General features: G+C 39.8%; 1 protein-coding gene across 1 annotated transcript in view; it reads left to right on the top strand.

Annotated features, from left to right (window-relative positions):
• Window positions 1-5,343: 5,343 nt before the first annotated feature.
• The window catches only part of LOC131246290 (uncharacterized), a 31,180-nt gene continuing 14,541 nt past the window's right edge, over window positions 5,344-21,982 (top strand). Inside the window, exons 1-3 of the mRNA XM_058246249.1 lie at window positions 5,344-5,802; window positions 10,036-10,467; window positions 10,927-11,230. Of these exons, the coding sequence (XP_058102232.1) occupies window positions 5,383-5,802; window positions 10,036-10,467; window positions 10,927-11,230 (1,156 nt within the window). The 5' untranslated portion in view covers window positions 5,344-5,382. The remainder of the gene's footprint in view (window positions 5,803-10,035; window positions 10,468-10,926; window positions 11,231-21,982) is intronic.

Below are 21,982 nucleotides of genomic sequence, written 5' to 3'. Positions count from 1 at the left end.
GCTCTACAATGTATTCACGGATGTTTCCTTTTCCATCATAGGACGAGCTAGTCAATTTATTCAAAAGAATGCCCACTTCAGATTTATCAGATTTTTTGAATCGTTTTTCCATTTCAGTCAGGAAAACTTTAGCCTTATCTGTTTTAGGCATGACACCCTTCATCGATTCAGAAATTGAATACTTAATGACTTTCAGGCATGTATCATTTGATCTAAACCATGCAACCCATCAATTATATTCAGCTTCAGTGGCATTATCAGATGACTTTGGCGGTTCTGGTGTTATCAGGGCAAGATCTAATTGAAGACAGTCCAGTACAACTTCAATAGCGTTCTTCCATTGAGCGTAATTAGATCCATTAAGGGCAGGGACTTGATTCTGGTTAATTGGAATTGTGACTGAAATAAAAGAGATGTATTTATACTCACATTAGTTCATAATTTCACAAAGCAATTTAGTGAATGTAAACAAATATTAGGCAAAGTTAATCAATTCAGTTGCTAAGGGAGGCATCAACTGAATCATTCAGGATGACGATGGGCCCAACCATCTCATCTTGGTGAGAATCTATTACATCATCATCATTCCTCCTATGGGTGGTAATAATATTATGCTAGTGATTCTCCTGAACATGAAGCTAAGTGATGTCAGTCATGTAAATCTGAGACGCTCAACACCTATGGGTGAGATGAGTTTTTCAGCTTTACATCACCAGCACCATTTACTTCACCCGTTCACGTGTCTGTCAAACGGTAATCGTCTGTGTTTTCGTTATCGTATGCAGATAATGTGAACGCAACTGTATGCAATCCTCCTTATCCCAATATTACAAGTCTGTACTTGTAGAATTTTCATCGATTGAAGTCACTATGGTGGCTAACACAACCGAATTCAACACTACAAATATAGACTTAGGATCGCAATTACAATCCTACCTCTCAATGGATTATAACTTAATTAGTCCGATGCGGTCCATAAGTTAGTTGATACTAACCTTTTGGAATTCCTTAAAGTGAAACATATAAAGAGGTTTCACACCTTATATTCCAATGGTCCATATCAACACTTAAAGATGGGTGGTAGGCCAATAATAGGGTCGCACCAGTACTCTATATGATCTGAAATTGTCCAATGAGCATGAATAATCCAGTTCCTAATATTCACATGATAGACAAATAGTATGGAACTTTACAATTGGATGGTTAGGTCCATGCATAGGTGTCCACAAGATGGACAGATTAGTTTAAACGCTTAATATTTGTTAGATGAAAGTTCACGTATGTCATCTACCTAGCGAATGAGACATATAATATGCCCATGAGACAGCCCAGATTATGAACATGAAATGATATTTGATGGTCCATATTTAGGAATTTAATGGACCAGTTTTAACTCAAGGCCCACCATCAAAACAGTACAGTGGGCATACTACCAGTGATAAGCCCACGAGAGAGTGGGAATATATCCTGTTCGCGGGTGTAGGAGTCGGACCCTAATACGCTTAATCGAGTCTGAAGACCCGATTCCATATAAGGTCGATCTCGACTTAATACTCACGGCGAAAAAACAAGTCGATTTCGAAAGGAAGATCAAATCACAGCTGTTCTCCTTGTTCGCCCGATATAATGAGTAGAGATCGAGATCCTCTTATCTCTGCAAACATTATCGGAAGCAGCAGCTGCGGCGGAAACAGTGGCTGCCATTGATGAACACGAAAGCACGAGATGCTAGCAATGGATCCGGATAGAGGAAGAAAGGAGATCGAAAACCATCACCATCGTCTGCACGAACAAGGTTCAACAATGGCTGCCGGTCCAACAGATCAAGGTACGGGATTTGGGGTAACTGGAATTCGGGAATGGAAATCCCCAATTGAACAACTGGATTTGGAATTTTCAAAATCCCTAATATGGGTTTCTGTATTTAGGGTTTCAAATCCAAATTCCTTAATTTGAAACTCTGAGTTTAGGGTTTCGAATCCAAATCCCTAATCTGAAACTTTGATTTTAGGGATTGGAAATTGAAGCCCCTAATCTTCTAATTTGCGGATTCGAAATCGAAATCCCTAATCTACTCTGGATTTTGGGGATGGGAATCTGAAATTCCCAATTTGGGATTTGGGATTCGAAATCCCTAATTGTTGTATTTGGAATTAAAATCCCTAATTTCAAATTTTGGGGATTCCGAATTAAAAAACCCCAATTGATATCTGAATTTGGGGATTCGAATTCGAAATCCCTAATTCTGGATGTGGAAATTGAAATTCCTAATTGCTTTATTTGTCTTTAGGGTTTTCGAAATTCAAATCCTTGATCTTAATATTTCTGGATTCAGGGACTCGGAAATCCCTGTTCACAACTGTTTAAGGAATTCGAAAATCCCTGATATGATCAGATATAGCTAGATGTGATCATCCATACCTATGCACAGATAGCTCTGATGCCAACTGTGAGACTTAATCGATATGCGGAATAGGCCCACGGATCTGTCTGTGCATGAGACATGGCGATCAGGGGTCAGATAACTTACCTAGTTGTGACGCCGCTATGGAAGCCGGATAAGAATACCAGAATACCGATAATTCCTGAAGAGCTTAGGATCTTCCTCTCCTTCACACCCTTTCTGCAATATAATAGATGGGACTCGAATTCTGCTGCATGGTGTAGGATCGGGGACCCAGCTCTCTTTTATAGAATCTGTGGAGAGAGAGTTTGAAACCCATCACAACTCTCTCTCTCCCACGCTCCACATTGTAGTATTCTAGTTCAACTCAAACTGCTGTCTGCGTAAGACAGCTATAGCATTCCAGCCCTAGTACGCAGAGCTGCGCAGCGCATTACCTGAAGTGGGGCCCACTGGTCTACTCAATCATCCAATCCAACTATATGACAATTCAGACCGTTGATCAGTGAGTCCCACTAAATAGAATTCTTACAATGTCACGTAACATTTCGGCAGTCCGCTCAAGCAGGACACTATCTTATTCATACTCATTTCACTCATCAAGAAATCTCCTCCATACAAATCCGCTATTGATTTTCAAATACTTCATGCGTTTCTGGATAGATGACACGTAACTCTACCTGATCTGTCGTGGCAGAGTACCGGAATAACATAACATGTATGAACATAAATAATCCAACCCATTAACCATACGTGGCTAAGAAAACCGTCCTTATTCAAAGAACAAGAGTCAAATAATCAACAATCTGATTTATTTATCTTTTGTTCAGACCAAGCAGAGAACGATAGTACAAACGGTGGATCATTAACCTAAAGTCCGCGACGTACACTATCACATTCCGTCAGGGCGCGTGTTAAGAAAACTCGCATCGCTATCAATTAGATTCTCGGGACACCGCGGCAACACGGGTAACAGAGAGAAATTATTCAGTACATTGATCTCCACTGAATGCCCTGTACATCCTAGCTTATCCCCTATACGCGGCAGAAGGATGGTCGACTATTCAGAAACTACACTGATTGGACAATCCGATCCATCATCCTGTCCTTCAAATGGATGATAGAGCAACAAAAAATGATAAACGGTCGACAGTCGTTGTGGATAAGTGGTGAAAAGTGATTGATAGACACACACACACACACTCTAGATAGAGCCCCAGCCACTGTTTGAAGGTACGGTGGAGATTGCGCCCCACCATACCCAAAAATCTTGTCGACACTTGTAACTCTTCAACTGTGGCATATGGAAAGAGAAAAGAAACAACGGTCCACATTCAACTCGAAAATGTCCCAATACCGGTAGCTTGGACCTTCAAATCCCAGAGATATTTTTGTACATGATTTATTGAGAACGGAACACAATAGATCAATAGCCTGGATTACCTAACCATGGGCCCCACTTGCTAGAATTGAAATTCGAGTGTCCATTACAAAATATCCATTTATGTCAATCTAAGCCGTTCAAATGGGGGTGGGGGGGGTGGGTCCTTGAAAAGGACGGTCAGAAATAAAGTAGTTAATGGTTGAAATACATCAATCAAATGTCCATTAGTGGGATGGTATGGATCATCCAATCAACGTGATGATTCACCACCATTTTGGCTCACTAACCATGCAAGTGGCATGCGGACACGGCAACGTGGGCCTTATTTGTGGGACCCATTGAGCCAGGACGCGGACTGTGTAGCGAGGATGGTGTGGATTCTCTGTGGGGCCACTGTGATGTTTGTATTTTATCTACACCGTCCATCCATTTTTTTTCATACTTTATTCACACTGTCCATCCATTTTTTTTCAGCTCAATTTAGGGATGACGCCAAAATTATAGCATATCCAAAGCTCAGGTGGACCACACAATAGGAAGCAGTAAGCATTCAATGCCTACAGTTGAAAACTTCCTGTGGGCCACAAGGTCTTGGATGAAGCTGATATTTGTGTTTTCCTTATGCATGTGTTATCTCATGAACAGGTTGCATGATAAATAAACATTATTACGTGAACTCTCGGATGGTTTCAACGGTTGAGTTCGTTGTCCCGTTCTTTCCTGTGTGGTATGGTACACTTAGAGATTTGAAAAATGAGCTGACAAAAAACAGAAAAGAAGGACGGTGCAGATAAGAAACATATATCACGGTAGGCCCCACAGAGGCAGTCCACTTCCATGTAGTTCGTAGTCTACCGTAGCATTCCCATCAGACTATTAATCGATCTACATTGATGCGATATCGAACGGTTCAGATTGAGGCAATTGGACGCCAGCCACTTGTAAGAGGGGGCTTCGTATGTTATTCCACGCTCCGCCAGAGCATAGCCTAAAATACAACCGGAATCTCCAGCAACAACTGCTGTCCGCAGCGCGTGCAACACTCGGACTGGAGTGCCCCTTTGTGTAATGTGTAAAATCCTCACCGTACATCAGGCTTGCTCTTCAGTTTTAGACCATTAGAAAAAGAAATAGCATGATACGCTACTGAGGTGGGCCACACTACAGAGAACAATGAAGAGGGGACGCCAACCATAGGTTGTGTGTAGACCGCACCATGGGGTTTATGTTCCGTTCATCAGGTGCGACTCACCGGATGAATAAACACTCCTTGCTTGATCTAAATCTCAGGCGAGCCATATTCCGTAAACTTAGAGGATCTAGCCGTTATCTTTCATTATTCTAATTGTGTGGCCGATATAAGATTTTTTGGGGTCTAAGTTTTGGGAGGCACGGTAGAAATGAGAAGTATCATACGATGGACGGATCAGATGCTAGACGCAGAACACGATGGTCCCACAAGCTCGGTGTTTTAATGAGGCGGACAGAGGTATCCGACCGATACAACGTCTCTCTCTCTGTCTCTCCTTTAAAAACACTTCAAACCAAATTTGTCTTCACTCTCATCGACTCTCTCTCTCTCTCTCTCTCTTCAATGGCAGAGCCTCAAATCCAAATAGAAGAACCTCTCATCAATCCAAACCACACCCAAGAAGAGGAATCCAACAACCCTACCCTCGACCGCGTCATCCACCGCTTGGAAGCCTTCCTATTCATATTCGGATTCCACCAGTGTTCTTTCCTCACCATCGTCCTTTCTTGGGCCGCTTTCCTCCTTCTGGGTGTCGTGATTCCTGTCCTCACCATCGAGCTCAGCAGCTGCTCCGACTGCAGCAAGGTCCAGATCACCAACTTCGAGCTCTTCATCCTCGCCTCGCAGGCCTCCTTGGCCGCCGTTTCTCTGCTTGGCGTCTCTCACAATCTTCGAAAGTATGGTGTACGGAGATTCCTCTTCGTCGATCGGTTCCATGGGCAGACGATCAGGTTTCGCAAGGAGTATGTCGAAAAGATTGAGGTGAGTGGGACCCAATTCCCAGTTTTGGGTGTTCCTTTTTCTTTTTCTAAATTGTGGAATTTGGATTTCGGAAGGATTTTACGTGTTCGATAAAAAGAATCATGGTATCCTCCTTCTTCTTTTTTTATTATATATATTTTGCTAAAGATCGACTAGAACCGGATTTGGTTTATAGAATGTTTCTTGCATGAAATAGATGCATTTTAATTTGAGCCAGCATTTGTACTGTTTCAAGTCAGCTGGATTGTTTATCCGGTGGGCACGCCACAGAGGATAGGTTAGCGGATCGGAGATCTCTTCTACAGAAAAATCTCAGCCATCTGATTGGTGGGCCTTTTCCTGTTCACCATGGACTTTAATTATTTTTTTTTTGGCTTCTGACTCTGTCTGAAAATGGATGGCTAGGATTGTCTGATGGGGGTATTTTCTGTCCGTAGCCGCCCATCCACAGTGGGTCCTGCCAAATGGGCGGTCAGGATCACTGGAAGCTGGGCTCCACCTCTACAGAATGCTGGCCTGAAGTAAAGCGCGGCTTGTTTCAGTTGTATATTTTTCCTCCTTGTGTTTGTTTTGAAAAGTTTGCTTTGCGTGTGTTGGCAAGGTGGGCATGTCCAAGTAGCTGATTGTTTTCATATTATTGAAGTGAGATTGGATTAGAGAACAGTACAATTTCGAGTTAATTGAATTTAAACCTGGTTAATAATAGGTCATTTAAAATTCCATATTGATTTAAGAGACGGTTTTCTTATTTAAGGCTATACACCAAATGTTAAACAAGGGGTCATTTGGAAGCTGGTAAATGGTTCAAGTTGTAAATGATTTACTGGTAAATATTGGCTTTAAGTTGTAAATGATTTATTACAGTGTTTGGATAGCCTTCAAATGGTTTATATCATGTAATTGCTTATTCACACCTAAGATAGTTTAGAGAAGTAATTCATAAAAAACCATTCAAATGGCATATAAGAGTGGATTTAAAAGTGGATCATCGGGTTAAGCCCATCTCACTAAAGCTTAGGGTTGATTCTCAGATAAAACCAAATAGTAGGTGAGCCATAGAAGTGGGCCCATGAATTCTTATGCTCTTTCATAAGGCCGTATAGCAAGAACTGCTACTGTTAGCAGAGGGAGGGAGGGAGATTGTGAGTAGAGTTGGGCATCGAGTCGAGTCGTATCGAGTTAGGGCTGGCCCGACTTGATCCGGTTTTGAAATATGCCTGACCCGAACTCGACCCGATTCAGTACTGAGTCCAGCATGCATGGCCTGATTCGAGTCTGGTATGCCCTGGACTGATCCGGACCGAGTCCGAACCGATCAAAAGAACCAAGTCGAGTCGAGTTGGCACCGAGTTGGAGAGAGAGAGAGAGAGAGAGAGAGAGAGAGAGAGAGAGAGAGAGAGAGAGAGAGAGCCGTTGGAGTTTTCAGATACAACGGAGAGAAGGAGGTATGTAACTCCCAGCCTTTTAAAAAAAGGCATTGGAGGCCTCTTGCTAGTAAATCATTTGCTAGCAAATGAAAAGGGGAAAAAGGTGGTAAATTATTTACAACGACTAAATGAATTATAAGGATTTTAGGCCATCCAAACGTCACCTTGAGGGGCTTGACCTATGACATGGATCAAATATTCGAAATAGAGCCTTAGATCGTGCAATTTAAATCAGAACCTAAGAGTGTGAGTTGTGCGACTCACCTCAATTTTTCAAGAACAATTGTGTGTGTGTGTGTGTGTGTGTGTGAGAGAGAGAGAGAGAGAAAGAGAGAGAGAGAGAGAGAGCTGTTGGAGTTTTCAGATACAACGGAGAGAAGGAGGTATGTATCTCCCAGCCTTTTAAAAAAAGGCATTGTAGGCCTCTTGCTAGTAAATCATTTGCTAGCAAATGAAAAGGGGAAAAAGGTGGTAAATTATTTACAACGAGTAAATGAATTATAAGGATTTTAGGCCATCCAAACGCAATTTGTAAATGATTTACAACCATCCAAATGAGAATTACCACCATCCAAACGACCCCTAAGGGAACAGGTGAAAGGCTGTGTGAATGTTTTACATGGAGATGTTTGGATTCTTCTTAGGATAGGGAGAATACAAAAGGTGGACAAGGAAAACCCCAATGGTATGGAAAACTGTGGAATCTTATAATTCTTCCGTTGTTTGGTTGGGAGTGTTTTATTTATTTATTTATTTTTACATGAAAATGTTAAAAGGTAATGGTCAAATAGTGAGAGCCATATCTCGCAACAGTAGAAATACATTTAACATTTTTTTAGGAAAATGAAACAATTTCCTCCTCTTTTTGGTTTCTCAAATAGAGAAAATTATCAAATCAGGGGAATTCAAATTCTTTTCCATGATTCAACCTTCCCAACAATCCCTTTGGAGATAACTGCTTTTGAAGCAGTTGTTATAATTATGTCTTGCAAATCCTGCCATTTATTATATTACTGCATCTATTCTTGTTTATGGGGTGATGCACCTAACAGTTGGAGTGGATTTCACATAAACATCATGGTGGGCCCACCTTAGCTGTCAGCCCCTTTGCTCGCTGGTTGAAAACCTTTTTAAAAAATGTACCGGAATCCATAATCCTTATAAAAGAGTAGTGTATGATAAATTGGCAATGTACAACACTTGATACTCATGTGCTCAGAAATTATACACATGTCACATATTAACTCAAATTTAAAACCAATGAACTTGTTGAACCCACTGTTGCTAAGTCACGGTCCCAAAATCCGATTTTTTAAACGATCTCAACCTTTGATTCATGGACAGTTGTTTATTGAAACAGGACTGTTGAAATTTTTTTTTAATCGTAACTGTCCAAGAAATGTCCGCCGATCTCATCATCAGATGATGAAATAAACCTTACTTTTGGGTTATGAGACATAATATGGACAATTTAATTTCAATTACTTATACGCAACATGTGCAATTTTTAAAAATAATCAATTGGTTGTGTACATATCTTCTATGATTTATAAATTATATTAGTTGATTTTAAATATAGTTGCATCACTCTGTCAAACGATGCATAGTTTAGGACCCCTATACAAAGGAAACTTATTATGACTAATGAGCACTTATTTCTTGTGATCTTTTTATTTCTAAGTGTGTAATAATGTCTTTTTTTAAACATTCCTTGAAGTTTCGTTGAAAATTTTGACCAATCTTCCCCCAAAACAGCGAAATATTACGCGACACATCTGATATTTCCCATGTGATAACCGATATGTTTCTGTATCCCAAGGGTGCAATACACCCATCGATACCAATATTGAAAACATTGCTTGTGAGATAAAGAGGAAGTGATGAGAGGGTCAATTGTTTCGGGCTCCGCTTTGTACTTGTCTTAGTTGTTTTGTCTTTATTTATTTATTTATTAGGAAATTAGTCACATTTAAAAAAGAGGTCTCTAGTGCAACCAGTTGGACCACAAGTTACATTCCACCCAGCGAATAACTTCCGACATTTCATATGCATGTGACACCGAATCCATCCAATAGGTTGGCATCATCATGAGGATCTTGTTGTGCAAAAAAGCAGCTAGATCAACTCATTGAGTGGACGACACTTGTATTTTTTATTTAAAGATGGCTAGATATTGATTTATACGGTGTGGCCCACCTGATGAATAGATGGGGCTAATTTTTGCACTAGGTGATCCTCATGGTGGGGCCATCCTATTGGATGGGTTTGATGTTGCGTGCTCTTAACAGGTTGGAAGTTATCCACTGGGTGGACCATAACTTTATCTTACACACACACACAGAAAGGAACTCTCAAGTCCAATCCGTTGGACTGTACACAATTGCTTCGGTTACTGGTGATTAATTAATGTTATTGCTAGTAATAAATAAAGGGAACGGAAAAAAAATAAAAAGAAAAGGGTGTCATAAAGATAATAATATATGCAAGTATGCATGTTTATTTTTCAAGTCATGAAATAACTCCTTTCTACCAAGTATTTATTAGCATTAATTCACATTAACAAAATCTAAACTGGTTGTACTTGAGAGTGCCTCACACACATGTGCGCGCGCACACGCACGCATGCATACACACACATGCGCATAAAGATAGACACACACACATAGCATACTGCATGGGAATCTGGAATGACAGAACAAGATTCGTGGAGCCAACTCCAATTAGTTGGGATAAGGCTTAGATGATGATGATAGTCAAAGCTTTGCATTCAAACTGAGAATTTCTTCATGGTATTGTACTTTTGCAGGATTTCTTCCATGTCCTTGTTTGGTGGATATTGCCATGTTTTCTTTTGAAAACAGCCCGTGAGATCATTCGCCTCGTATATGTCCACCAGGAGTCATGGTGGCAGACTGTTGGAATTTTTTTAGCTTTGGTTGTGTCATGGACTTATTTGACCACGATCTTTCTATCAGCCTGCAGTTTGTTCTATTTGGTTTGCAATTTGCAATGTATCCACTTTGAGGATTACGGGAAGCTTCTCGAAAGAGATTCGGATGCCCCAAAACTGTTGGAGGAGCACATGCTTCTAAGACATCATCTATCTAAAATTAGCCATAGGTTCCGCATATATCTTCTCGTGGCATTCTTGGTTGTAACAGCTAGTCAGTTTGTGACACTCTTCCACACTACAGGATATCGAGGAATCATCACTTTCATCAACGGCGGGGATTTTGCGGTAAGTACAATGCTGCTACTTGCTTCTCTTTCATAGGTGGTCCAAAATACAGTGTCCTGCCCATCCCCCTTATCATCAAACATGAAGTTTGCTGAGATGTTGGATTCTGTATTTGTGGGACCGTTGATCTGATTGGCCCCACTGCAGAGGAATGCTCGGAAAATGCAGATTGAAATATCCCAACACTTCAACCTTCTTACTAATTTTCATTGAATGTCGATCATTGCTGTATTGTCCCTTTAATCATCTGTTTTTAGGTAATTTTTCAAACCTTTAGTATCTTCAACATTTCTTCCATCCATGGTGGGGTCCATCAGTTCAATGGTCTAGATTGACAACTGGGTTCCATGTGTACAGAGTCCTCCACACCAGCAAACCTGTAAATCCTGGTGTGCATGGATAGAGAATGGCCCATCTAAATGTTCATGCCTCAATGTTTAATTGCTTTTATATTGGCAGGTTTCCTCAATTGTAGAGGTTGTTGGCATAATTCTTTGTTTGCATGCTGCCGCAAAAGTTTCCCATAGAGCTCAAGGCATCGCATCGGTTGCATGTCGATGGCATGCTTTGGTAACGTGCAGTTCCACCGATCCATCTCAATTAAGAGCCACAAACAGTGCTGGGAACTTGGAAGCTGATGCACCGTATACGATACCTGTAAATTATTCTGAAAGCGATTTGGAGTCATTGGACAATGTAGCATTGCCAACGAACCCACAATTTGCTTCTTATATGTCCTCATACCACAAGAGACAAGCCCTTGGTATGTAAACTAAACTTTACAATCTTTTCCATATCCTTTTTTTTTTTCCAGATTTAAAGCGTTGTTGACCTTTGTTTGCCTAAAATTCAAGGGAAACTTTTTTCAAATTAGTATTGGCATCCTTTTTTTTATTTTTTATTTTTCTAATTCCTAGTTTTGTATGGAAAAAGGAAACTATCTTTAGTGGAAGTTTTCGTTTGATCCAACCGAAAACTTCGATTGGTTTGCTATCATCATTCGCTGTTTCTCATGACAGTCTGAGATAAGTAGATAATTGAAGCTGAATGGAGCTGAAAAGATCCCAATGAAGAGCATCTTGTTGTGCCAGCCACTATATCTTGAAAAACTTAATTAACTTGACAGAATAACATAAGAGTTATGATACAAGGATCCATGGAGTACTCATGTAGGATTGATACAACATCTGCTATGGGGTACATATTGGATATGGCTCAACTGTATCCATACGTGCCCACACCTGACGCCCATCTCATAACCATAGTCCCAGTAACATAGACTCAAAAGTCCTTTAGATAGTCAAGATATTGAATATGTATTTAGAAAATTTCCTTATACTCCAAACATGATATTTACTGGAGATTTTACGAAAGCTTTACGAGATATAAAAATCTTTTTAGTGTACTTAAAAAACATCCCTTTTGAAAAATGGTCTAAAAGCCATCCTTAATTATATTTGTGCACGTGCGTAGTGAGCATAATTTTAGAATTTCGAGGTGCTCAGTGGGATTGACCGGCACTGCATGCTCTAGGCATTCATTGTTCACAAATTACCGTATGGAGGTAGTATGCAAAAGTTGTGTTAATGTGCAATGTGGGGCCTACGCTGTCACTTGTCATGCCAATCGTGTTGTTGTCGTTGAGTTTCTTGCTATTTTGAACAGTCAACTACTTAAGCCTGGCCTTTCATGTTTGTGGGTGCTTTGTCCTTAGTGATTTGCTTGTCAAGTGCCTCTTCATGACCCCACTTTGCTTACTCACTTTCATGTCATATAATAGTTGGGCTGGGGGGTTAGTACCGGGTTGGACCATGTTGTGATGTGACGGTTGTCAATGTTAATCTTAGCATTATTGGTTCAAAGATCCTAGGCAAAGGAGGAAGATTGATGCCTAGTGGGTAGTGTTGATCAAGTGCCTTTAATCTAGTGCAGAGAAGCCCTGTCTCGGTTCGACCGGTGTCCCATTCGGTTCGACTGAATTGGGGTGGATTCTCATATTGCACGCTATCCACTTTTGCATATTTTCAATTCGACCAAGGGTTTGTGAGTCGGTTCTTTTCGGACCGACCAAAGGTCCCATCCATCCAATCGACAGAATGCGTTAGTGTGGGTTTTGTTTCTAATCTTGTACGGGAGTGTATAAATACCCTCCTAATTGCAATTAGGGTTTAGACCTAAAGAGTGAGAGGGGAGAAATGAGGGTTTTGAAGGGGAAGCTAGGATTTCTCCTGGAAGTTTTTCCATCTCTTGTAACCTTCTTCTAATTACAATGGATTGATCATCGCTTTGTGCCGTCATTTTTTTTCCCGCAAAGGGTTTTCCATGTAAAATCTCATGTGTTCTTTGTGTTTGCTTAGATTAGATTTTTTGTTCTCTTTTGTTTTTTTAATTCGATCTGAGGTTGCTTCCACGCCCAATAAGTGGTATAAAAGCTTAAGGTTGGGGTATTAGTTTGAATCTAGAAGCATGGCATCGAGGGGGATCGAATGTGAAATTCGTGACAAAAGTTAATAGGTAAAATTGATTTTGAATTGTGGAGGTTGAAGATGAAAGCCCTCCTAGTTCAGTAAAGGTTGCAGTATGCACTCCTTAGGAAAGCACATCATCCGGAATCTATGAAGGAAGAGGATTGGGATGAACTTGATCAAAGGGCGATTAGCACAATCCAATTGTGCTTGGTCGATGAAATCCTTTATGATGTCATCGATGGGACGACTACCTTAGGCCTATGTTGGAAGTTAGAGAGCATCGATATGATGAACTCGTTCACCAATTGTCCATGTCTGAAGAGACAATTTTATACTCTGAAGATGGTGAAATGGTCGGATCTCTCTGAGCACATTAACGTCTTCAACAAGTTGATTTGTAAGTTAACAAGCATGGATGTGAAAATCAATGAAGAAGACAAAACCCTAATTTAATTGACATCTCTCCCGGAGTCCTACGAGTATCCTATTGATACTATATGTTATGGTAGGGATACCTTGGAGGTCTATACCATTATCTCATCCCTTCAGTTGAAGCATTTGAGAAGGAATAGCAGAGGCGTAGGTACTATGAATGCATTCTTTGTTTGGGGAAGACCGTCTGAGCGAGAGAAGTGGAAGTTGCGATATAGATCCAAGTCGAAAGGCAAAGGCAAGTTGAAGTGTTGGAATTGTCAGAGGTTGGGACATATAAAGGATTGTCAATATCCCAAAACCTAGAAGGATGAGAAATCAGACAATTCGCTAAAGGAAGCCAATTTAGCGAAATCTGGTGAAGGATCAGGTGGTTGTGATGTGTTGTTAGTGTCCAAGATCGGTCACTTCTATCATAAGTGGATTTTGGATATGGGGGTATCGTACCATGTGTCCTCATCGGAGTTGGTTCACCACATATAGTGAGTATGATGGTGGCGTGGTTCTTATGGTTAATGATCATGCTTGTAAGATGGTCGGAATTGGTTCGGTTCACATAAGGATGTGTGATGGGATGGAGCGTACTCTAACCGATGTGAGACACATTCCGGATTTGAAGATGAATTTGACTCTCCGGGAGATCTAGATGCACTCGGGTGCAAGTTCGCCGATTATGAAAGCGTCCTAAAGGTTTCAAAGGGGGCACTCACAGTTATGAAAGCATGGAGGAGCGGAAATCTTTACAAGTTGATTGAGAATACTATATCAAATGGAGTTGCAGTGTTTGTAGCAGAGTCCACGTCGACACATCTGTGGCATCCACGCCTAGGCCACATGAGGGAGCGAGGTACGAAGGTACTTCTCGATCGTCGTTTAATTCCTAATTTTAAAAGTTTTGATTTAGATATATGTGAGCATTGTATATATGGGAAACAATCAAGGTTAAGCTTTAAAACAGGGAAACATGTTAGGAAAGGTCGGTTAGATTATGTGCATTTGGATGTGTACGGGTCATCGCCTGTTATTTCTGGAGGAGGATCGTCATTCATTGAAGACTTCTCTAGGAAGGTTTGGGTATATTTTTTGAAACATAAATCCGATGTGTTTGTCACTTTCAAGATATGGAAAGTGATGGTTGAAAAAACAAACAGGGTGGAAAGTAAAAATTTTGATGATAGATAACGGCGGAGAATTTACTTATAGGGAATTTAACCAATACTGTAAGAATGAGGGGATAGTGAGTCACAACACAGTGAGGCATACATGAGAGCAGAATGGTGGAGCCGAACGTATGAATCAGACTCTTTTGGAAAGGCCCGGAGTATGTTAGATAATTCTGGGTTGGGTAATGAGCTATTGGCCAAAGTCATCTCTACAATTTGCTATTTAGTAAATCAATCTCCCTCTACAACTATTGATTGCAAAATTCCAAAAGAAGTATGGAGTGGTCAGGTAGTTGATTATTTGGGGTTGCGGATATTTGGTTGCGATGTTTACTCTCATGTACCGTCAATTAAGAGTAATAAGCTAGACCAAAGGGTTAAGAAGTGTACTTTTGTCGGCTATGGTGATGGGGTGAAATGTTATGAGATTATATGATCGGGTTTCATGGAAAATCATATTTACCTGAGACATCAAGCTTAAACATGGAGGTTCCTTGTTTCGGAAGGATTAAAACATGGAAACGGAAAAATCAGTTATTGATGTTAAAACAGACAAGGGTGAAACATTTGAAGAACCTGAACCACGGGTAGAGGTACAGGAAGAGGTGGAGCAACCACCTATCAGGAGAATTTCACAATGAGGTCGCAATACTGTTGAGATATAAGGATGACTCAAATGCTGCATTTGCTCTCATTATAGATGAGGGGATTCATCTACTTTTCAAGAAGCTCTAGAAGACGGAGATGCAGAGAAGTGGATGACAGTGATGCATGATGAGATTAACTCTCTGTATAAAAATAAAACGTGGGAGCTAATAGAGCTGCCCATTAGGCAGAAAGCGATCGGTTGCAAGTAGATTTATCAGGAGAAAGTGGATCGGTGCAAGGCTAGATTGTTAAGGAAAGGTTATGCTCAGAAGGAGGGTGTCGACTTTGGTAAGATATTTGCGTTAGTGGTAAAGCAAGTATCAATCAAATTTGTATTGGCTTTGGTTGCCTAATATAATATGGAACTGGAACAGTTAGATGTGAAGATTGTGTTTCTACATGGGGAACTAAAAGAGCAGATCTACGGCCTGAAACAGTTGCCTACGCAGTAGTACAAGAAATTTGATTATTTCATGTTGAGTCAACGGTTTATCAGAAGCGATTTTGATCATTATGTCTATTTCAGAGCATCGATATGGCTTGAAACAGTTGCCTAGGTAGTGGTATAAGAAATTTGATTTTTTCATGTTGAGTCAACAGTTTATCAGAAGCGATTTCGATCATTATGTCTATTTCAGAGCATTGAGTAACAGTGAATTCATTATTCTGGTGTTGTATGTTGATGATATGCTTATCGCCAGCCATAACATGTCTAAAATCAACATAATGAAGACTCAGTTATCCAAGACATTTGAGATGAAAGATCTGCGGGCTACGAAGAAGATTATCGACATCAATATACACAGAGACAAGGAAAGTAGCATACTATGGTTGTCTCAGGATGAATATCTTGAGAAGGTCTTAGTCAAGTTTGGACTAGAAAAAGGTAAAATCGGTTAGCATTTCCCACGCTGCTTACTTTCGGCTTTCTTTGGAGTAATGTCCTATGTCAGATGAAGAAAAGCAGTATATGTCATGTGTGCCCTACTCGAGCGCGGTTGATAATCTTATATATGCCATAGTCTATACTTGATTGAATATTTCACATGCGGTTGGTGTTATGAGCAGATATATGTCAAACCCCGGCAAGCAACATTGGAAAGCAATGAAATGGTTACTTCGTTACATACGAGGTATGACGGACTTCGTTTTGGCTTTCATAAATTCTGAGGAGAAACTTGTAAGGTATATGGATGCAGATTATGCAAGGAAAGTAAATAATAAAAAGTCGACTTCTGGTTACTCATTTGTGTTAGCGAGTGGAGCTATTAGTTGGATGTCGAAGCTTCAGTCCGTGGTTGCACTTTCCACAACTGAAGCTGAATATGTGGCAATGACGGAAGCATTCAAGGAAGTTGTTTGGTTGAAAGGGATGATGAATGAGTTGGGGCTTCAGCAGGAAGTCGTGCATGTGCATTGTGACAATGAGAGCATAATCAATTTGGCAAAGAACTCGGTATATCACTCCCAGACTAAATACATTAATGTTCGTCATCACTTTATTTGGCAGATGCTAGAGGAAGGACAGGGTGATGTCACTCTTGAGAAGATTCACACTAGCGAGAATCTGGCGGATATGCTTACGAAGTTTGTTCCGGCAGAGAAGTTCAAGTTTTGCTCGACTTCTCGAGGCTTGGCAAAGAAGAAATGATGACAAAGTGTGCACAAGAAGTAATGATGGCATTACTTTGAAGATGATTAGAGATGATGGTAGCAGCTTGGAGCAGTGGAGCTAGAGGATTAAAGCCATAATAGAGATTGTTGATCGAGTGCCTTTAATCTAGTACAGAGAACCCCTATCTTGGTTCGACCTGTGTCTTCGACCAAAGTAGGGGTGGATTCTCATATTGCACACTGTCCACTTTCATACGTTTTCAGTTCGATCGAGGGTTTGTGAGTCGGTTCCTGTCAGTCCAACTGACGAAATGCGTAAGTTCAGGTTTTGTTTCTAATCTTAGACGGGAGTGAATAAATACCCTCCTAATTGCGATTAGGGTTGACTAAGAGAGCTAGAGAGGAGAAACAAGGGTTTTGAAGGAAAAGCTAGGGTTTCTACTGTAAGTTGTTCAATCTCTTGTAACCTTCTTCTAATTACAGTGGGTTGATTGCAGTGTTTCAAATAGTGCTCGTAGCGTAGCGGTAGCATACGTTACATAGCGTAGCATGGCCGTAGCGCTACATAGCGTCCCAAATAGCGTAAATCCCCTGTAGCGTACGCTACAGCTATGTAGCGCGTAGAGTCGGTAGCGTAAGCTACAATATTTTTTTTTTTACTATTTTAGTTTTTTATTATTTTTTCATGTTTTCTTTGTTTCTAATGTTGAGGAATGTGACACTTGTATTGTACTAGATACTTTTAACCAATGGGATTTTTATTTCTTTTCATAATTGTGACATGTGGTTTCAATTAGACATTATTAATTAAAGTGGTTTGCTTAGAAAGTTGTTGATGTGATAATTATTTGATTTGGCTGATATATGTGGATTGGCTTTTGATAAATGATAACTAATAATTTTTTTGAACATGCTTATAATTAAGAAAATGAATCATCTTTTAGGCATTTTTATATTTTTTCCTCTTTTTTTTTCACTATTTATTATATTTGTCCTATTTTTAAATTAAAAAATAAAATAATTGTGTAGCTTACGCTACATGCTACGTATTCACGCTACACGCTATAGAGGGTTGAGCGCTACGCACCATGCTACCGCTATTTAAAACGTTGGTTGATCGTCGCTTTGTGTCGTGATTTTTTCCCGTAAGGGTTTTCCATGTAAAATCTCGTGTGTTCTTTGTGTTTGCTTGGATTTTTCGATCTCTATTGCTTGTTTGATTCAATTTGAGGTTGATTTCGCGCCCAACAGGTAGATTTTAAGACTTTGCCAATCTACCATTTTAAAGTCAACACCAAAGTGTTGGGAGAGGCTAAGATGACAATGGTGATGGAATATTGGCTTTGTTACTCATTACCATGATGGGAGGACTTCCTACACTCTCTAGGAAGTTTCCAAGCCAAAGTTTTAGATTCGCAGATTTGCCAATGGTTGCATATGACTGAGGCAACCATTAAAAGGGTATGGAAATTGTTAAAGGTTATGGTTGTGGGCCTGTGGCCCACTTCGATTTGGTTATGGCCCTATGGCCTGCTTACTTTTTTTGGTCTTTTTAGTCATTGGACATACTAGTCATTGTATTTAATGTAGTAGGGGCAATTTTGACATTTTTGCTTTTATGGTATTTAAATATAAATGATAGAAGGGTAGGGACGTGCAATCCCAACCCATGCCCTTTCTTTTCTCATATTTCTTCTCTTCTTTTCTCTCTCCTTTTTTTTTTTTTTCATCTCTACACAAATTACATGGTATCAGAACCTGATTTGAAGTTTTTCGGGCCCCATGATCCTCTCCATTCCACCCTAAGTCGCCAACTCTAGCTTTAGGGATCTTCTAGAAACATATGGAACTAATCGATTCTTAAGGGAAAGCATATTGCTATTCTTTTTGTGCAGAAAACGTGTTGTTTTCTACATCCTTCTTTGAGTAGAAGGAAACACTCACAGTAAGGAGTGTAGATGCCTTGCCGGATAATGAAGGCTTGCTGATTTGTTTTCAGGGTAATGTTTAAAGTTGTTCATTTATGTTGGTTACGTTGTGTAGATGCAGTTATTTATTGAAGATTCTTACCCTTAAACTGTGTGCAATGTGAGAACGTCTTTCTGTGTTAGCATGGATCAGAAATTTCCGTGTTATGTGATTTTGGATGTGTAGTTGTTTGCAGATCTTCCTCTAAGATCATCATTCTTCTCTGGCCTTAATTGTGGAATGCCAATGGAGCCCGAAAGTGTGGTTGGTAGTTCTTCATGTATTGTAGTGTAGGGGCCCTCCTTCAATGCGTCAATAACCTCTATAAAGTTGAATGGGAAGAATTATCTTTTATGGGCCAAGTCTATTAAGGCATTCCTCTTAGCTCGCGAGAAAGATCAATTCCTCATGGATCTTAAACAGGAGGAATCTGGCCCTAAATACTAACAACGGATGTGGGAGGACACACAAATTTGATCGTGGTTGTGGAATAGTATGAAGTTTGAAGTGAGCTCTAATATGGTGTTCTTAAACACTGCAAGAAATGTCAGGGAATTGTGAGGAAGATATACTCAAAACAAAATGTTTCTCGTGCATATTAATTATATGAGGAGATCTTTTCTTTCCAAAAGGGGGAAAAGCCTCGTGATGAGTACTTCACAAAATTGTCCGGAATGTGGGAAGAGTTATCCGTATATCATCATCCCATTACCTCAGATGCCACTCATGAAAAAATTATTGGAAGATTTGAAAGTCATAAAACTTTTTTCTAGACTGCCAAAAGAGTACCAATTAGTAAAAGATCAGATTCTAGGAGGAGCCTCTATTCCTTCAGTAGCAGAGGTTTATGCAAGGCTTTAGCGGGTCTCCCTAGCAAGTGAATTCAACAACATTTAGGTTAATGCATTTGATAAAACTGCATTAGCGTTTTCATCCAGTTGTTCTAGTTCACGTGGAAGCCATGGTGGACGTATTGGGTGTGATTCTCTTCATGGTAGCAGAGTTGGTTGTGGTGGTCGAGGAGACCGTACGTATATTCATTGTGGCATGGCAAATCATACTGTGGATTTTTATTGGGATCTTCATGAAAAACCCCCAAGGTCTAATTAGGCTTTTATGGTGGAGGATGCTTCTTCTGATGGTAGACTCATTACTCTTGTTTCATCTAATTCTAGTGGTGATCCAATCAGTGTTTCACTCTCACAGGAGGAATATGAGCATTTTCTATCTTTGAAAAACTGGGAATGAAAAATGGCCAAGGGCTGGCTAGGGCGTCCCTTGGAAGCAATGCGCCACAACACCCAGTTGCCATGAGAAGTAGGCAAGGGTTCTTGCGCTATTTTTGACGCATGCGGGTAAAGAAGCTAGTCTAAGGGAACGGGATTTGTCTTGCCAAATGGAATATAGGTACATTGATAGGTAAGCATATGGAGTTAGTTACATATGATGAGACAAGGAGAGTTAACATGACTTGCATTTAGGAGACCAAGTGGAAAGGGGTGGTAAATGAGAGAATTTGATGGATATAAGCTTTGGTATATAGGAAAGGATAATAATAGAAATGGGATAGGGGTAGCTGTAGACAAAGATTTAACGGATAAAGTTGTAGGTGTTAAGTGAGTAAGTAATAGGATTTTATTAATAAAACGTGTTAGGAGAGGAGATGATCAATTTAGTAGTGCATGTAGGATTAGATGATAGAATCAAGAGATAATTTTGAGAAGATATGGATGAACTATGCAAGAAATTTAGAACGGAAAGAGGATATTTGTAGGAGAAGATTTAAATGGTCATGTAGGAAAAGAAAGCAAAGGATATGAGAGGGTACATGGAGGATATAGTTTTAGGATAGGAAATGAGATGGGGGAAGCTATCCTTGATTTTGCTATGCCAGGCATTCGATCTAGCGCTGACAAATACATTAAGAAAAGATATGAATTTAATAACTTTCAAAAGTGGATCATATATACAAGTCAGATAGATTTCTTTCTACATAAGAAGATAGAACGATCAATAGTTAACGACTGCAAGGTGATACCTGGATAGAGTTTGACTGCACAACATAGGTTAATGGTTATGGATGTTTACCTTAAGAGATGCGAGAAAGGAAATAAAAATAATAGGTGTCCAAAAACTAGGTGGTGGAATTTAAAATGAGAGAAAACAATATTATTTATAAATAAATTGATGGAAGAATGAAAGCGGAATGCTGAGGAAGGAGTAAATGTTATGTGGAATGAGATGGTTGGGTGCATTAGGAAAGTATCAAAAGATGTTTTAGGAGTATCTTAGAGGGAGAAGCCAATCATATAAGGCAACTTGGTGGTGGAATGATGATGTATAAAAAGCTTTTAACGAGAAATGTTTATGTTTCAAAGCCCATCAAGGGGCTAGAAACAATAAAAAATCTTAAAGAATATAGAAATGCCAAAAAGATTGCTAAGAAAATAGTGAGGCTAAACTCAAGGCTTATGATGATCTTTACAAAAGATTGAGGATGATAAGGTGAGAAATATGTCTTTAAACTCGCAGAGAGTGAAGAGTAGGGACCTAGATCATTCAGATATATTAAGAGCGATGAACAGAGGGTACTAGTGAAGGATAACAAGATCAATGGAAGATAGAGAAGCTATTTGGAGAACTAGTTAAATGACAATCACTCTAAGAGCATAGGAATAGAAGAACCCATGCACCCAACATTAGAGTCCATAGATACTTTCATAGGATAAGGATATCTGAAGTGAAAGAAGCTTTGAGAAAGTTGAAAATAGAAAAGGCCCTTGGATCAGTTGTATACCGATAAGGTTTGGAAGCGTATGGGAGATGATGGTTTATTGTGGTGGACTAAGTTGTTCAACAAGATTGTAAGATTGAAGAAAATGCCAGATGAATGGAGGAAAAGTAATGTGGTACCTATTTATAAGTCTAAAGGGTACACACAAAATTGCACTAACTATTGTGGTATTAAACTTAAGAGCCATAGTATAGAACTTTGGTAAAGAGTGATTGACTAAAGATTAAGGCATGAGACGAACTTATTAGAAAATCAATTTGGTTTCATGCCAGGGAGGTGTATCATTGAAGCCATTTTCCTACTTAGACAATTGATGGATAAATGTAGGGAGAGAAGGAAGGATCTTCACATGATCTTTATTAACTTACAGAAAGCTTACTATAGGGTCCCTAGAGAGTTAATATGGTGGGTGTTGGGAAAGAAAGGAG

The sequence above is a fragment of the Magnolia sinica genome, chromosome 5 (assembly GCF_029962835.1).
Source record: "Magnolia sinica isolate HGM2019 chromosome 5, MsV1, whole genome shotgun sequence".
Taxonomy (NCBI): Eukaryota; Viridiplantae; Streptophyta; class Magnoliopsida; order Magnoliales; family Magnoliaceae; genus Magnolia; species Magnolia sinica.
Note: the sequence above shows the minus strand (reverse complement) of the source record. Positions and strands in the feature narration are given on the sequence as shown.